General features: G+C 35.1%; 1 protein-coding gene across 6 annotated transcripts in view; it reads left to right on the top strand.

Annotated features, from left to right (window-relative positions):
- LOC103317188 (protein spire) overlaps positions 1-17,085 on the top strand; it is a 598,612-nt gene extending 581,527 nt beyond the window's left edge. For 4 of the 6 annotated variants that reach the window (XM_031928198.2, XM_031928200.2, XM_031928199.2 and 1 more), the window contains one exon: positions 16,784-17,081. In XM_031928198.2, the coding sequence (XP_031784058.1) occupies positions 16,784-17,030 (247 nt within the window). In that variant the 3' untranslated portion in view covers positions 17,031-17,081. Of the gene's footprint in view, positions 1-16,783 lie in introns of all 6 variants that reach the window. The other 2 variants (XM_031928197.1, XM_031928202.2) reach the window with 1 other exon arrangement.
- The last annotated feature ends 518 nt before the right edge of the window (positions 17,086-17,603 follow it).

A 17,603-nucleotide genomic window follows, 5' to 3' on the forward strand; every position in this document is an offset into this window, starting at 1 on the left:
CGAGCGTGGGGTAGCTAGATTTAAGGGTTTTTGTTGTGAAGGTTTGCTCTCGCTCGCCTTCCTTCGATTTGCTAAAGCGAAACTCGTTTTTATCAATATTCTCGTATTTGAGGTTTCGGTGCGTGGGTTAACTAGATTAAAGAATTCCAATTTAAAAGGAGTCCGATCGTTAAATTTTTTATTACCAAACACAACAAATCTCAATAGTGGTGCATGGTTTACATGTGACGTCCTGCGACGTATTGCATCTAAGCAATATCAGCGGAATCGTTACGAAGCCGAAAACTGACAACTCAGATTAATAAGTAGATCAGCGAGGTTAATGAGTATCCCCTGTATACGCTGAGCGACCAGTTGTAATTATACACTCGATCTGGACTCTCGTACGACGCTCCTATTCGTCGATAAGAGTTATCCGGGCTTATGTCGCGATCCCGATACCTATAGAACTTTATCTTGAATAAATTGTGAAAGTCAATCAACTACAAGTATTTTTCTATTGAATATATCCATCCTTTACAAGCCTGACTACAGCACAGCAGCAGAGTTTCCAGCCCAAGCAGTTAAACCCAAGTAGGGACAAACTGGATCTTCTGGTCCAATTGAAGTGTTTAAACTTTATAAATATGCGTTATTACATGCAAATGGCTCGGATGTCAAGTTTCAAGTTTGTAAGATGCATCCCTTTTGAAAAAATTCCGTTTTTATCAAAATGCTATGACTAAAAATAGCAAATCTCAATTATGGTGCATGGTTTACACTTGAAATTTGATATACAAGCCCTTGCAATGTGTTTCAACATATTTATAAAGTTTGATGGATCAGCGATGACTGGAAGATCCAGTTGGTTTCAAAAAACCTACGCCAAACGCGTCTACTTGGGACGAACTGGATCTTCTGGTTGAACTTAAGTGTTGAAACTTTCTAGATATGCTTAATTACATGCAAATGACTTGAATATCAAGTTTCAAGTTTATACGATACATTACTTTCATATAAATTGAGTTTTTAAAAATTTCTTCGACTAAAAATCGCATGAGTCAAATCTTGTGCATTATCCAGACTCGATGTTTAATCAAAGTCTTTTAATAACTGTGATTTTAAATAAAATAACAAGCTATTCAGCTCAGTTCTCAAACAGAAAGTCACTCTTTCTGCGTGTTTTGCAACTCATACTGCGCATAACCTGCAAAATTAAAAAATTCTCATCCGTGCCTTGGCTCGGCCGAATTCACTGCGCATGCTTGGCCATCGCTCGACCGAGCTCTCACACCGACACGGCCGCGCTGGGCGTGTAGTTGTGAGCCATGCTGCTAGTGAATTTTTTGGAGGTTGGTACGTTGGTTTTAGCCATCGACGCCATGTTGAAATGGTTCTAGGCACAGCCCTGTTCCGAAGGGTCTTTACCGACGTTTCCTCAACTACTTGTGTGTATGTACTATAATATCTCCGGAACACTCTCATTATTTAAACAAGAGATGATGAGTTCATTTTTGCTGTTGACGTACACATTTCTTCCTTCTTAAGGAAGCTTTGTAATGTAATTTGTCGTTCTTTTATTATACACCATAAAGTGCAATTTTATGAAACTGTTGTGACTCGAAAACTAAATCTCGTATTTTTTAAAAAAAGACATGATTATTAAAGATTATTAAAACTATACACTACTTTAATTTTGAGTCATATCATTTGGCAAATCCATAGAAAAATACCAAAAACTAAAAATAGTCGTTTTTCTATGAAAAGCGATAACTTGAGTAAAATGCCAACAATTAAGTTTAAATTTTGAATTTAGTTAGCATTATACAACACCTTAATCTCTTTCTTTGAGCTGTTTACAAAACACTAGATAAAGCTATTTACTAGTCACGCCTGTCAACCTTGACTGATGTTGCCGAGATCTGGAGAGAGCTGGAGAAACTTGGAATTTCTGCCACCAAGGCCCCTACACCATCTCGTTTTAGCACAGATGAACTCAACAAGCATTTCACCTCGATCTCCAATGATCCGTTAGCTCCTGCTGTTGAGGATTATCTTCTCACCCTGAAAAGTCTTGACCTCCCGGAGCATTTCGAGTTCATCACCATAACGGAATCGGATGTGTTGGCTGGAGTATCGCATTTCGACACTCAAGCCAGGGGAAGCGACGGAATCCCTCAGGTTGTCATCACAAAAGCATTGCCAGTTCTCGCTCCCCTACTAACAAGGAAAGGTACCCAACCCGAACTCACCGATTTTGATGATTTTCATATATGTTGTAGAACATAAAAAAATAAGAGACACGTATTTTTTTTATCGGCTAATTTTCACTTTTAAGGGGTAAAAACATCCCCTAAAGTTAACCCCCAAAAAGCGTTTTTTTTAAATATCTCGGCTTAAAATTAATATTTTTCAATGAAACAAATTGGAGGTTATTTCTTACAAAAAGAGCAAGTATTTCATGGTGATTTGAAGAGTAAGGGTAGCATCCCCTATTTTTTAGGGGTTGAAAACATATATTTTTTTGGATAATTTTATAATAAAAATGTTTAAACCGACTAAAAAAAATTGGAAAAAATGTTTAAACATCCTTAATAACAAAATTTAGTTGACGTCTTTCGGTGTTTTCATAAATATTACCCCTAAGGGGGTAAACCACCCCTAACACAAAATAACTGTAAATATGTAATTCAATACATAATATTTCGTAGAAAGTTTGTATATAGAGGTTTTCGAGGTCGCTGATTACAAATCTGTTATCAGATTTTGAAAATTCAAAATGGCGGATCCAATATGGCGGACGGAAATATCGAAAAAAAATTTTATATAATAAAAAAGTTTTAAACGACTAAAAAGTTTGGAAAAAATTTGTAAACATCTATAATAAACAAATTAAGTTTTTCGGTTTTTTCATAGATACTTCCCCTTAGGGGGGTAAACCACCCCTAACACAAAATAACTATAAGTATACTTCAATCCATAATATTTTGTAGAAGGTTTGTATATAGAGGTTTTCGAGGTCGCTGATTACAAAACTGTTATCAGATTTTGAAAATTCAAAATGGCGGATCCAATATGGTGGACGGAAATATCGAAAGAAAATTTTAACGTTCAAAAAAACTTGTTTACAAATGTGTGATCTTTGTAGCCTGTACATGTGAACTAAAGAGCCTTAAACCCTAAACCCCTAAAGAACAAATAGGCTAAATGGTTGTGCATTTTAACCAAACGACTCCAAACCCCTAACCTCCAGACAAGCCGAAGGCCTATGCTTTACCGTAGATCGAGTATAGACATATTACCGATATTTTATTCCATCATTTTGTATGTAACAAATAACGTCTCGTTTTATGTTTCAATCAAAGATTATTTATTTTTCTGCTTTTATAAATTAGCATAATTTCAAAAGTAATTTCATAAATTATAAAGTATTTCATAAATTGCATAATTATATAATTTTATAAATTCAAAAAGTCCACACTTTTTTGCGAATGAAAAAACATAGGTTAATAAAATTAGTTTATCAAACTCTTTTGCGTTTTGTAATAAAATTTAATGTTGTCAAACTTGGGAGTTTTTCATTGTTACAATTATTTCGTAAGCCAAACGTTTTTTAGATGAATTCTCGAAGTAATGATTATTGTATCTATAGTAAAATATTTACAGTCTGGAATTCCATAATAATACTATTTGCTACGATTTAATGAATTTATCAAAAAATCTAAATTTAATAATAAATATTATTCTAATTATTATTATTATTTTTCATTATCATTGCTATTATCAGTATTACTGTTATTATTGCTATTGCAATTAAGCTTATTCTTCTTCTTCTTATTATTATTATTATATTACTATGATAATTTTTGTTATTGGTAAATATACATAAAAGAATATTAATACTCGAACTTCATTTGCAATTAAAGAACACGTTGTTATTGAAAGGGAATTTTATATGCATTCATTAGTTTAATGAATGTTATCGTACATTCAATGATAATTCCACAGATAAATGTCTTTCACTCATAAAAGTTGTTGACAATATGTGCGAATCAGTATGTTCTTTTTTTAGATTGTTTTCATCGAGTGTTTACCTCAGCTGCCTGTGTTATTTTTTAGGCAGTGAGTGAGTTTTGTGGGTATTCTAGTTCGATGCCGGAAAGTACGAATAGTACGTCTTTTTGTTTGTCAGTGGTATCATACAGTTGTAGAAAATTTTCTTTAGTGATTTTATATAGATTTACATTATTCAATTTCAAAGTGAATAAAAGTTGAATAAAACCAAAAATAGAGTTTTCCGAACATCACAAAGTGGAACGAGAATTCTTCTCCAATGCATAAATTAATGATTTGATTCAATTTACATTCACTCGTTTTATTCTGGTAGAAATGTAGCAGTCGTGCCTTACATACAAAAACACAGCTTGTATAAATTTTACCGCTTGTTTTCATTTTAGATTGAAAAATGAAAATTAATCCGTTAAACGTTCTAAACTTATTATTAGCATACTTTCAAGCGTTAAACATACCAGATAGTGTCACGAATTATCACGAAACAGAGTTGGCCGAAAAAATAAAAGAAATTTTAATAGATGCAACACATGATTTCAACGATGTAGAAATGATTACTGATGACTCTTTGGATTTTCAAGAAGAGTATAAAGACCATAATGTGGAAATAATTGAAGATGAAGTGCAACATCATTTTCCTGATCCGGATATAGCACCAACAAATCAATGTACAGCAGATAATGAAGAACTAGATTTTGAATACAAAAAAAAGAGCTGTAGAATTTTGGAGAAGTAGCAAAACGAAGCAAAATTTAAGTCTCAAAACAGTGCAAAACAGATTTAAAAAAGTATCATCTATTAGTCAGCTACGTCGTTGGGCTCATTCAATTAATAAAGGTGGCACGTATAGAGAAAAAGTAGCACAAATTTGTCAGTATACCCTGGATAATTTTCAAGCAGCTCTCGACAGTGGTTCAATTATCCATGATGAAGATATAATTCGATGGGCCTTACAAGCTAAAAAAGAAATTGGTTTTGATGATATTAGATTCAAAGCTTCTAAACATTGGTTACTCAAATTTAAGCAAGCACACCGAATAGTTTCTAGGAAAATAAATAAGTTCATAACAAGAAAAACACTAGAAAGTAGTGCAGAACTTACGGCTAAAGCTGAAGCATTTATCGATGACGTTAAATCGTGTATACCAAGGATTGGACTAGAAAATTTGTATAATACAGATCAGAGCGGATTTCAGCTAGAAATGCATTCTGGAAGAACATTAGCAGTAGAAGGAGAAAAGCAAGTGCAATGTCTGGTACAGTCAATTTCAGCAACAACGCATAGTTATACTATACAGCCACTAATATCAGCTACTGGACAACTGTTGTCACCGCTATTTCTTGTTTTAAAGGAACCAAGTGGCATGTTTGGCCCTATTGTAGAACAAAACATATTTAGACCAGAAAATGTGTACGTGGAAGCATCCAAATCTGGAAAATTAACAACAAGTAAGGGAACTAATAACAATTTTTACATTGTAATATCGTTGATCAGTTAATTAGTAAGTCGTTTAATTGCAGATCACTTCAAAATCTGGTTGGAAAAAATATTTTATCCCTATGTAGGCCATCACTCAATACTATTACTTGATTCTTGGAGTGGTCATTGTGACAAAGTTATAGAAGAAACAATGCCACAAAATAAAATTATTAACATAAAAAAATTCCAACTTGAACCACAGGAAAAATACAACCACTTGATGTCTATGGATTCCGTATTTGGAAAAACTTTGTCCGAACATTTTCTGATAATGTAATGTTAATGGATCATGATATGAATTTACATGTGAGAAATAATATAATAAAACTTCAATCATTGGTTCACAACCAACTGTCTTCACCGAGATATATAGTTAAATATTCCTGGTATAAAAGCGGTTACGTCAATGAAAAACCAGATAAAATTGATAATCCTATAGATTTCAGTTTTGGAAAGTCTTGTGCAACACATTGTGAAATAGAAGGGTGCACAAACATTGCAATTGTACGATGTGGTTGGTGCAAAAAAGCATTGTGCTTTAAACACTTTTATGAGGACTACCATTATTGTAAAAACATCGTAAAATAATATATTTTATGCTCAATACAAAAAATGCACTATGGCAAAAGATAAAAGATTGTAGATTATTATTATACTCTAATATTATAAACAAAAATACATTATAAGTTGAATTTACAATAAAGGAATTTCAAGAACATTCTGATAACAATTTCTACGGAAATTATAAAACTGCTTCACACACATAATTTTCTTGTTTACAAATTTAGGAATTTGAGGTGGTTTGGTTAAAAAGCACAACCATTTAGCCTGTTTGTTCTTTAGGGGTTTAGGGTTTAAGGCTCTTTAGTTCACATGTACAGGCTACAAAGATAACACATTTATAACAAGTTTTTATGAAAGTTAAAATTTTTTTTCGACATTTTCGTCCACCACATTGGTTCCGCCATTTTGAATTTTCAAAATCTGATATCAGATTTGCAAAGAGCGATCTCGAAAACCCTTATATACAAACCTTCTACAAAATATTATGGATTGAAGTATACTTATAGTTATTTTGTGTTAGGGGTGGATTACCCCCTAAAGGGTAGTATCTATGAAAAAATCGAAAAACTTAATTTGTTTATTATAGATGTTTACAAATTTTTTCCAATTTTTTTAGTCGTTTAAAACTTTTTTATTATATAAAATTTTTTTTCGATATTTCCGTCCTATTGGTTCCGCCATTTTGAATTTTCAAAATCTGATAACAGAAAACCTCTATATACAAACTTTCTACGAAATATTATGTATTGAATTACATATTTACATTTATTTTGTGTTAGGGGTGGTTTACCCCCTTAGGGGTAATATTTATGAAAACACCGAAAGACGTCAACTAAATTTTGTTATTAAGGATGTTTAAACATTTTTTCCAATTTTTTTTAGTCGGTTTAAACATTTTTATTATAAAATTATGCCAAAAAATATATGTTTTCAACCCCTAAAAAATAGGGGATGCTACTCTTACTCTTCAAATCACCATGAAATACTTGCTCTTTTTGTAAGAAATAACCTCCAATTTGTTTCATTGAAAAATATTAATTTTAAGCCGAGATATTTAAAAAAAACGCTTTTTGGGGGTTAACTTTAGGGGAGGTTTTTACCCCTTAAAAGTGAAAATTAGCCGATAAAAAAAATACGTGTCTCTTATTTTTTTATGTTCTACAGCATATATGAAAATCATCAAAATCGGTGAGTTCGGGTTGGGTACCTTTCCTTGTAAGTCATATTTTTAACCTGTCTCTGAGCGAACCCTGTTTCCCATCTGTCTGGAAATTGTCGCTTGTGCGTGCACTCAACAAAGTCAGTTCACCAACAGCCCTGACTGACTACTGTCAGATTTCACTTCTCTGCTTTCTCTCCAAAGCCCTGGAGTGGCTAGTGCACAGGCAAGTCTCACAATACCTTGAATCAAGGCTCTTACTAGACAACTTTCAAATAGGCTTCCGCACTGGCCACAGCACTCAGTCTGGCCTAATTAAGCTAACTGATGATGTCAGGGTTGGGATAAACAAAAAGAAAGTGACACTTCTTCTTCTCTTTGACTTTAGCAAGGCGTTTGACACTGTATATCACGTCCGGCTCCTGAGAAAGCTATCCAACTTCGGCTTCTCTAAGCAGGTCCTCCGCTGGTTTGCCTCCTATCTCACTAGGAGAGAGCAGGCCGTCGTTGGTGACAATAGCGAGCGTTCCTCTCCGCGGCGTCTTAACATCGGCGTCCCTCAGGGCTCCGTCTTAGGTCCCTTGCTGTTCGCATTGTACATCAACGACATCTTATCTATGCGGATGACTTGCAAATTTACAGTCAATGCCACCTCGTGGAGCTCGATTCTTTATCAAACAAGATGAGTGCTAATGCTGAGAGGATAATGGGCTGGGCTGCGCAAAACAGGCTTAAACTCAATGTTAATAAAACTAAAGCAATTGTCCTGGGCTCCCCTTACTACATAAATTTACTTCCTTTAACAGCTAACACTTTCATTAATATCAGAGGTGTCCAGGTCAGCTTTGAATCCTCTGTGCGTAATCTGGGATTGGTGCTTGACTCTAAACTCACGTTACACGTTACACAAGTGTGTAAGCGTGCTCACTCGCTAATGTGCAGGCTCTACTTTTTCAGAAAGACTACTAATCTCAGGTTGCGCAAGCATCTTGTGCAAGAGCTCGTATTTCCGATCATCGTCTACTGTTCTCTTGTATACTGTGACCTGACGCAAGAACTCGACTTAAAACTACAGAGGCTCGTGAATATAGGAATTCGGTACATCTATCGTGTAAGGAGAGATGAGCACATCTCCCCGTACAGGCGGGAGCTGCAGTGGCTAACCACTGCCGGACGCAGGAAGTACTTCACAGCTTGTTTCCTACGTAAAATGTTTAACTCGGTCGTACCATCATACGTACTGGCCTTTTTTGACTTCCGCGTCACACTCCGGCCTGTGAGGGGCGAGCTGACACCTCTGGAAATTCCTGCTTTCGCGACGGAGACGCTGAGGAACTTGTTCCATATCAGTGCTTCATACTTATGGAATAACCTGCCATCCCACATCAGAAACACTTCATCCACCGTCACTTTCAGAAAACTTGCTAAGGATCACTTTTTGGAACTCGTACACACTCCACGCACACGCACACACCTACTTTCTCGCTCATTCCACCTTCACTATCGGCACACTCACACTATACATACTCTAAACATGGCTCAATCTATTGTTTTTTCTTTTCTTACTTGTAATGCTGTAAACTTACAATCATACAATATAATGTACGCAAAATAAAACTAATCTAATCTAATGTAATCTCTCTCTCTCTCTCTCTCTCTCTCTCTCTCTCTCTCTCTCTCTCTCTCTCTCTCTCTCTCTCTCTCTCTCTCTCTTTTTCTCGATTTGAACTCCTTGCCTCAGATCGTCATTGATGGCATACCTATTCCACTCACCAAATCAGTGAAAGATTTAGGAGTTACGATTACTGACGATCTATCATGGAACAGTCATATCTCATCCATCTGCTCTCGTGTCCATGGAGTGCTGAATCGTCTACGATTTAGGACATACTACTTATCTAGTAGCCTAAAAAAGCAACTAGTTGCAGCATTAATCTTCCCGCATTTAGACTATCCGTGCAATGTGTTGTGTGACCATTCAGGATACTTAGACCTGATGCGTCTTTTTAATACATTAGTCCGATTGATATTTCGTTTACCACGCGACGCCAGGTTATCACCGTATATTGCTAAACAGGGGTGGCTTCCGCCAGACAAGCGTAGAAGGTATTTTTTTGCTGTAACAACATACCAGATCTTAAAAACATCAAAGCCTTCTTATCTTACCCCATTTCTACCGCCATTAAGCAGTGATATCCGAAGATCGGAGGAATCACTCCTCGGCATTCAATATACCGACCGCCACTACTACGACTTATTTTAGGGGGTTCAGTATTCAGGCGATGACTCTATGGGATTCCATCCTCTGCAATATTCGACTGAAACCATCTATTGCCTCATTCAAAGTTGCCCTATTCGACTACCTCTTAAGTAATTAATTAGATCAAGCTTTAAACTGTTAACTAGTGTTTAGCATTGGCAAGTAATCAACTGTTAACTAGTGATTAGCACTCCGATAAATTGTGATCAATACCGCTTTAAGTAGCGCTAAGCACTTAATTGTTAACTACGTTAATATTTCAAACCTATCATAATTTGTTATATCTGGCGCGAAATTGTTTTCCTATTAAAAGCATAGTATATATATAGCATACCATCTATATTTATATATTGGTTTCTACTTTTTATTTTCATGCGTAAATTGTTTATTATATCATATAGTTTATTATTGTATCATTTATATGCACCCTGACATACGGTTCTGATGGGCCTTGCCGGTAATAAATAAGTTCTCTCTCTCTCTCTCTCCTTTTTTACCTGACATCTTATTTTCCAATTATTATAATGCCATTATTGATAGTCATGCAACTCCAAGTACTTTGAAATTAGATAATAGCAATACTCAAAAAAGAATATATATATATATATATATATATATATATATATATATATATATATATATATATATATATATATATATATCATCCTGATTATCATCATATATATATATGATGATAATCAGGAAGCTGTTGAACAAAGAATAAATTCTGATAGAAATAAAAAATTGATAAATCACATAGATTTAAATTCGAATAACTGCTCGATTACAGTGATACATTGCAGGAGAGAATTCCATGCGCGCTTGAATCTAGGTAAGGTCGAAAAGAACCTATTGTTCGAGTGCGCCAGGTGCTCATATATAGGTCTGTGATTACGCAGATTATAAGATAAGTGTCTAACAGGAAAAAGGTCAGAGATCTACAGACAAATTATGAATTTACGCTTAAGTTTGAACGTGAGCAGACCGTGGTAACGATAAAATTTTGAGAAAAATTCCAAAAAGAACAACTCCAAATGATATACCGAATATCACTGTTAGACTATTTTACACAAAATTACAATCAATTATGAATGCTATAACGGAAAAAAATTTTTTGGTAAAGTATTAGCTTAAGTTTATACAATTGAATTTCAAAAGCGAGGTTTACCACATACACATATTTTAATAACATTTCATCCTGACAACAAATTAATAACCTCAGAACAAATTGATGAATTTATATCCGCTAAAATAATTTCAAATAATGAAAAACTTAAGAAATTAATTATTAAACATATGCTTCATGGACCTCACGATGAAACAAGTCCGTGTCTCAGGAATCACAAGCATGAATGCAATAAACGATTTCCAAAACCTTTTGCTAATGTAACAATAATAAAACAAGATGATTATCTTCAATTTAAAAGAACAGACAATGAAAAGGTAATAGGTTAGGCGAGTTTGATATATTCCGCAACAAAATTACAGATAGAATAGGACTGAGATCAATCAAACGAAGTCAAGTTTGTTTATTGGTGGACAACTGAAATTTTTTTGTATATATTAGAACGTCATACAAACACCATAAGTACAATGAAACGGGCATGGCAAGTTAAATAGTAATTATCTTGAGAGTTGATCCTTGCTTCATTACGATTAAATATGATAAACTTGACTTTGTTTGATTGATCTCAGTTCTTTTCTATCTGTAATTTCGTTGCGGAATATACCAAACTCGCCTAACCTTTTACTTTTTCAAAAGTTAATTTTTTTTAGAGATTTTAATCCTTTTTTGTAATTTTTTTTTTTAGTATTTCATATTCGACGTCGTAAAAATAAAATATAAGCATCTTTAACCCTTTGTCCACGGCTTTTTTGTAACATTTTTATCACTGGCATCCAATCACTAATTGTTCTGATATACACCCCTTTTGAATTATTTCTACACCTAGACATCAAAAACCACGGTGCAAACCACCTCAACCTCATCACCGGCAACCTTATACACCTAGACACCGCTCTTGAATGATTTTTATACCTATAATATAAACTCTTAATTTAATAGGACGCCGCGGTAATATTTATTTGTATGTAACCCCGGAAGGAATGTGAGGATATGTAAAAAAGGTGGAAAAGCAATTCCCTATCATTTTTGATGCACAGCTAACTTCACCGTCCTTTCACACTGGAGAAAAAGATAATAATTTGAGCAAATAATATACAAGATTGTTTATATTATATAAATGTCAACGTTTTTTTTTTGACAACTTCTATTAAAAATCACTGATTAGCACACGAATGTATTAATATATAAAAATTACTTAGAAACAATTATGGAAAGTATCGTTTTTCTTAAAAGTAAAATCTCGGGTACCAATATAGAAGTAAATAGTGTCGCGGGCACCAAAGCTTCGTCTGCTTCTTAAACTCGCCTTCGTGGCGCTACCGCGCAACTTGATATCCTGGTAGTAAATCACCCATTGAAAATGGCCGTAAAGGCAAAAACTGGCTAAGTAAAATGTGAAAAAACTGGACATTTTAAATTTCATAAAAATAACGATATTTTGGTCATTTTTATGTCTGAAAATTATATTTCATGAAAATATCAATAAATCAATTAATTTTTTGGATGTAAAATACAAAATTATTAATATTAAGGCGTAAGCTGACTAATTTGAATAATTCAAACATATGGCGAAGCTTGTAGGGCTTCAGTGGAACAACGTCTACGTGGCTCAGTCGGCTAAGGCGCACGGCCGTACTTATTTGGCCTCGATAAACAACAGGAAAGTATTTATATAAACTCAACCTGCGCAGCCTTCCGAACGTATAGTCTGCTTCTGATACTGTAATAATTCGAGTGAATAACTATAAAAGTATATTCTAAATAATTTAAACAATCAAAAGAAATGGATTCACCGATGTTACCGTTTCTAGAGGTCAGATCAGAATGAGCACTGGAACCAATTTTTCACGCTATTTATACATATTTTCACGCATGTGCTGTCGTCATTGATAATCAACATGAAAGTATTTATATAAACTCAACCTGCACAGCCTTCTGAACGTATAGCCTGCTTCTGATACTGTAATAATTCGAGTGAATAACTATAAAAGTATATTCTAAATAATTTTAATAATCAAAAGAAATGGATTCACCGATGTTATCGCTTCTAGAGGTCAGAGCAGAATGAGCACTGTAACCAATTTTTCATGCTATATTTATACATATTTTCGCGCATGTGCAGACGTCATTGATAAACAACAGAAAAGTATGTATACTTTGAAAATATTGCAATTTTATCAATTTTAACCAAAATAACTATTTGTTTATCTCCAAAACAACTGGATTTTTTCAAGTGGGAAAGAACTGAAATGTACTAGACTTTACGGCAAATCTGAACCGTACTACTCTTGAGTGCGTCGTAGGCTCAGCGGTAGAGCACGCGCATTGAGATCTCGGGAATGTTGGGTCAAATCACTGTCATCGCTTTACTTTTGTGCAATTTAGTTTCCAAAATCCCCGTTGCAATATATACTTTGATGTTATTTGATAACGAAATAGAATTTTTTGTAACACATGCACGATTTTCGCGTTTTTTTTACCTAAAATTAGGGGCAAAAGTAGTCGTTTCCCGACCGGTGGGCGAAAAAATGCAGCAGCGGGCGCAAAAGTACTTCCGCTACTTAATTCATTGGAAAATCTTCTAAACTCGCGTGAAATTCAACAAGTGCAGTTTGAAACGTAAAAATCAGTACATGCATTACAAAAAATATGGTGTGCACCAAAGGCTAAGCAGGCTTTTTGGCCTCGTATAATTGCAGTACTCGTCTACGGCTCGTAAACACCCTCATCTTCGGCTCGGGCTAACTCGCCTTGACTCGTACTGCAAATTCCACACTTAGCCTAAAAAAGCCCACTTTACGCCCTTGGTACACAATATACTATTTCACTAGCCGTTTGGAGCTCGTCAAAATTGTAATAATATTGTCACAGTCGCTCACGTCTGCAACGCGAGCTGCGAAACAAGTCAGCGATAAGAGTCCGCAGAGCCGTACTACGATGCATAGCATGCGTTTGTGTCGTAGACGTTATAGCTCAGTGGTTACAGCTCCCGCTTGTTAATCTCAGGGTCCGTGGTTCAAGCCCGCGTCTACTATTTTTCGCTTTCCGACTCATTTCCTCTCCGTCCGTTACACTTAGCATCCCTTTGTGCGATAGATTGCCGGTTTAGAACCTGGCTAAATAGATCTACTGAGTGTTCGAACTCACAGACACCTACCTTAACCTCATAACTCCTCCGATCAGGCCCTCAGTCAGTGTCTCAGCGCCTGCCTCTGGTCCATATGTTGATCAAGCGTTAACAGGCCTTCTGATCTGTGTGGCTAAGTGCAGTGACTGCAGCCTAGTGTCTATGCTACACATTAAAGGCGTAAGAAGCAGCACTGCCGATCAGTAAGGAAGTTCACGAGCCGAGGTCGACTCGTCTCAAAGGGGGGTGGTGTCACAGACGCACACGTCTGCAACGCGAGCTGCGAGACGAGTCAGCGATAAGAGTCCGCAGAGCCGTAGCATGCGCTTGTATCGTAGACATTATATCTCAGTGGTTAGAGCTCCCGCTTATTAATTTCGGGTCCGCGGTTCAAGCCCGCGTCTACTCTTTTTCGCTTTCCGACTCGATTCCTCTCCGTCCGTTACAATATGAGGTTTTAAAAAAGATTTTAAGAAAGATTTTTAAAATTTTTAAACTTGGATAATGTTTTGAGCATTCTCAGTTTTGGTCACATCACTATAAAGTACCGATTTCCTCCCCCCTTCTCCAGTTGCACAATGTATTATTTGTTGATACAGTGTGCGTAAAAGTCGATTTTAAAACCCCAACTATTAACAAAAATAAATATTCTATGCAGATTTGAAAATGGATTCCATACTCGTGTGATAGGCACCCTTGCCCTTCTAACTCGGGTTAGAAACCTCACACTTATGTAGAATTAACTTTTTCGCATTTGTATCGAAATATACTATTATGCGTAAATTTGTTTTTTACAAATTTTATTTAACGATTTTTTTAATTATCACATCTCTTGGAGAAAGCATACTGTTAATGGAGTTGGCAGTAGTTTTTCCCTATAGTGAGGTCGCGGTGATTCCTAGGTATGAGTATCGGGGCACTTAGCAGGGCCATACAATGTGATGAAGGAAACATTCAAAAGGGTGTTTCCCTTGACTAGAAGCGTGCCGACTCTGAAGGGTACACCCGTAAAACTAATTTTAGCAACCCTGGGTTGGACCCTGTCTAGCTAGACGAGAGGTTCACCCTGTACAATGGTAAAACGCCTAATAAGCGACAAATCTTGCTCCTTGTAGTAATGTTGAATAGCGATCGGGTGGACCCTTGCTTTAAGGAGCTAGGGAGAAACAGACAAGGTCACCAACTTTGGGCACTCTCTGACATCGCGAAAATTTAGGACAAAATGCAGAATCGATCATCGTGATGAACCCCTGCCTTCCCAAGACACACAACACACAGAAGAAGGACAAAATTCTTAAAACAATGACTTTAAGCAGGCCCTGGAATGCTACCTACGCTAACAACTTGAACAAGTAATGGAGGCTGCTTAGCTCTCCTGCTGCCGAAACCTCGGCTGCATCCTCAAAACTAATACTGTCCGTCTCACAAACTAAAATTTTTTTGCACGTTTGTCTTTGCATTCATCTTAATTAGGTCGTTACGTATTGCAAGTAGCTGCTTTCCCAGCTTTCTCCCCGCAGCCTTCCAGCTTTATGGAACCCCTTTGGCATTATCGCTCATCCCGTCGCGTTTTTATGTCGTGGTTTCGAACGCACTTGCCAGGTTACCTACTAATAGGAGCTGAGCAGCCTTCATTACTTGTTCAAGCTGTTTGGCGCAGGTAGAACTCCAAAGCCTGTTGAAAGTTGTTCTGTTGTCATTTTTAAGCACTCGCCCCGTATAAAGAGTTTCGAAGAAACATCTTAAACTCAGGGCGAACGCCTATTGGATTCGACCAAAAAGTTTTTTTTGCAATACTTTCTGTGCTATTTTTTATAAAAAGTTTCATAAAAGTAGTATGGCTATTCTGTAGAAAATTTAATTTTGAACAAATTTACAGCATTTAAAAATTCTAAATACACAATTGAAAAAAGTTTTCCTAGTAGCAAAGCCTAGTTCACCAAAATTAACTTCCCGTCCGTGGGCAGGACATGATGTTCATAAGAAGTGACCTTATATTACTAATCATACTTGTTTGAACCAACTTTTTTCAGTCAAATTTACTATATCTACTATATTCTACACTACACCTATACTAAATTTTTGAAATAATAAACTTTTCCATACTTTTTGCTTAATAAAAAAAGTTTTGAACAATAATTTTTGTTTTTAATTTATAATAAATCACTTATCTAATAATTCCATTGAAGTACTTTACACTTGTGCAATTTAACAAATAATATACATACACGCACATATATCACTAATAACTAGAGAAAAATAATAGCTATTCTACAATATTATTATGCATCAACAATATATGCAATACAATTAACAATTTAAAATTGAAAAGTCAAAACAAACTATGTTTTTTCCTTCAATTATCTATAAATAAAATACAAGATATAAGTTATTTTTTATTAAAATTCTAATAAATATTTAACTTGTATCTGATTCTTAGTTATGTTACCTTTGTCTCCTATCTCTATATTAAGTATTAAACTTGTATATAGTAATATTGGTTATACCAACCCTTATCAAAATAATAAGATTTGTGCATAGATTTCTGCACAGATATCTGCACAAAATTTGAACCGTATTCTTTTAATTTCCAGAATGCTCTTAATAGCAAAAAAATAATATAATGGGTGCCTATATGGGTGTTTCCATCTGGATCATAATAAAAAAACTCTGGTTGTGAACTCCAAAATTTTTATTTTAGAAGATATTAACAAATTTTTGTTTAAATTAAATTATTGAAGAATGAAAATTTTGGAGTTCACAACCAGAGTTTTTTGTTATCATCCAGATGTTGACACCCATTTAACACCCATATAGGCACTCATTATATTATTTTTTTTTTGTTTTTAAGAGTATTTTGAAAATTAAGAATACGGTCTAAATTTTGTGCAGAGATCTGTGCAGAAATCTTTGCAGAGATCTAAGCACAGATCTCTGCACATTATTTTCGTAAGGGAATCTTCCTATTGAAATTTATTTTTATAATATTCATGCTAATGAAATTTCTTTTTAAATAGAACGTTCCTGGAGGCATCAGAAAGTCCAATAAAATTTTCTATCGCGAGAACATTGAGAGCGCAGTACCGGAACAATCCAGACCAAGAATTAAAAATTGACCGTCTACGTGGAATATCGATGGTTGTGTGCCATGATTGTCGTCTGATGGTTGCTCAAATAATCAAGAGTTCTCGTTCAACACGAGCTAATATAAGAAATAATGTGATATCTCGTTTAACGCTCAACTTGTCACCAGCGTATATTTGAAAAATAAACGTATATTTGATTGAATTTAATAAAACCAGCTTGCATTGTAAATCTATAGAATTATCATATTGTAAAAAATTGTAGTGATGTTTTAAACATTGTTCTTAAATAGTGAATGCTTTAAAACGTTCCAGAATAATTTAGCGAGGATCATTGACGGACCTGCAATTATCCTGCACTGCGGTTGGACAATCACAAGCCTTTTCTAGCCTTTGTAGTGGAGTAACCATCAGAGGGACGCTGCTCGTGTGTATCGGGAGTCAGGGAAGAGTATCTACTTCATGAACTCCATACACTTAGGTGAACCACGCAGCGACGGGATGTACCAGTGAGAAACAACACTCTCATTATCACATCTCTGTGTCATCTTTGCGAAAAATGACAAATTGAAAACGATTAAAACCTCAATTTGTTTTAATATGAAATTGTGATCCAGAATTGTCGAATTAAAACCGATTAATATAATTTTAACCAATTATAAAAGTTAATCAGTTTTAATAGGCTTGAATCCATTAGATTTGGAACCAAAAAAGTATTAACTGATTCAATTAAAAACAAATTAAGATTTTAATC

Source organism: Nasonia vitripennis (genome assembly GCF_009193385.2).
Source record: "Nasonia vitripennis strain AsymCx chromosome 4 unlocalized genomic scaffold, Nvit_psr_1.1 chr4_random0004, whole genome shotgun sequence".
Taxonomy (NCBI): domain Eukaryota; kingdom Metazoa; phylum Arthropoda; class Insecta; order Hymenoptera; family Pteromalidae; genus Nasonia; species Nasonia vitripennis.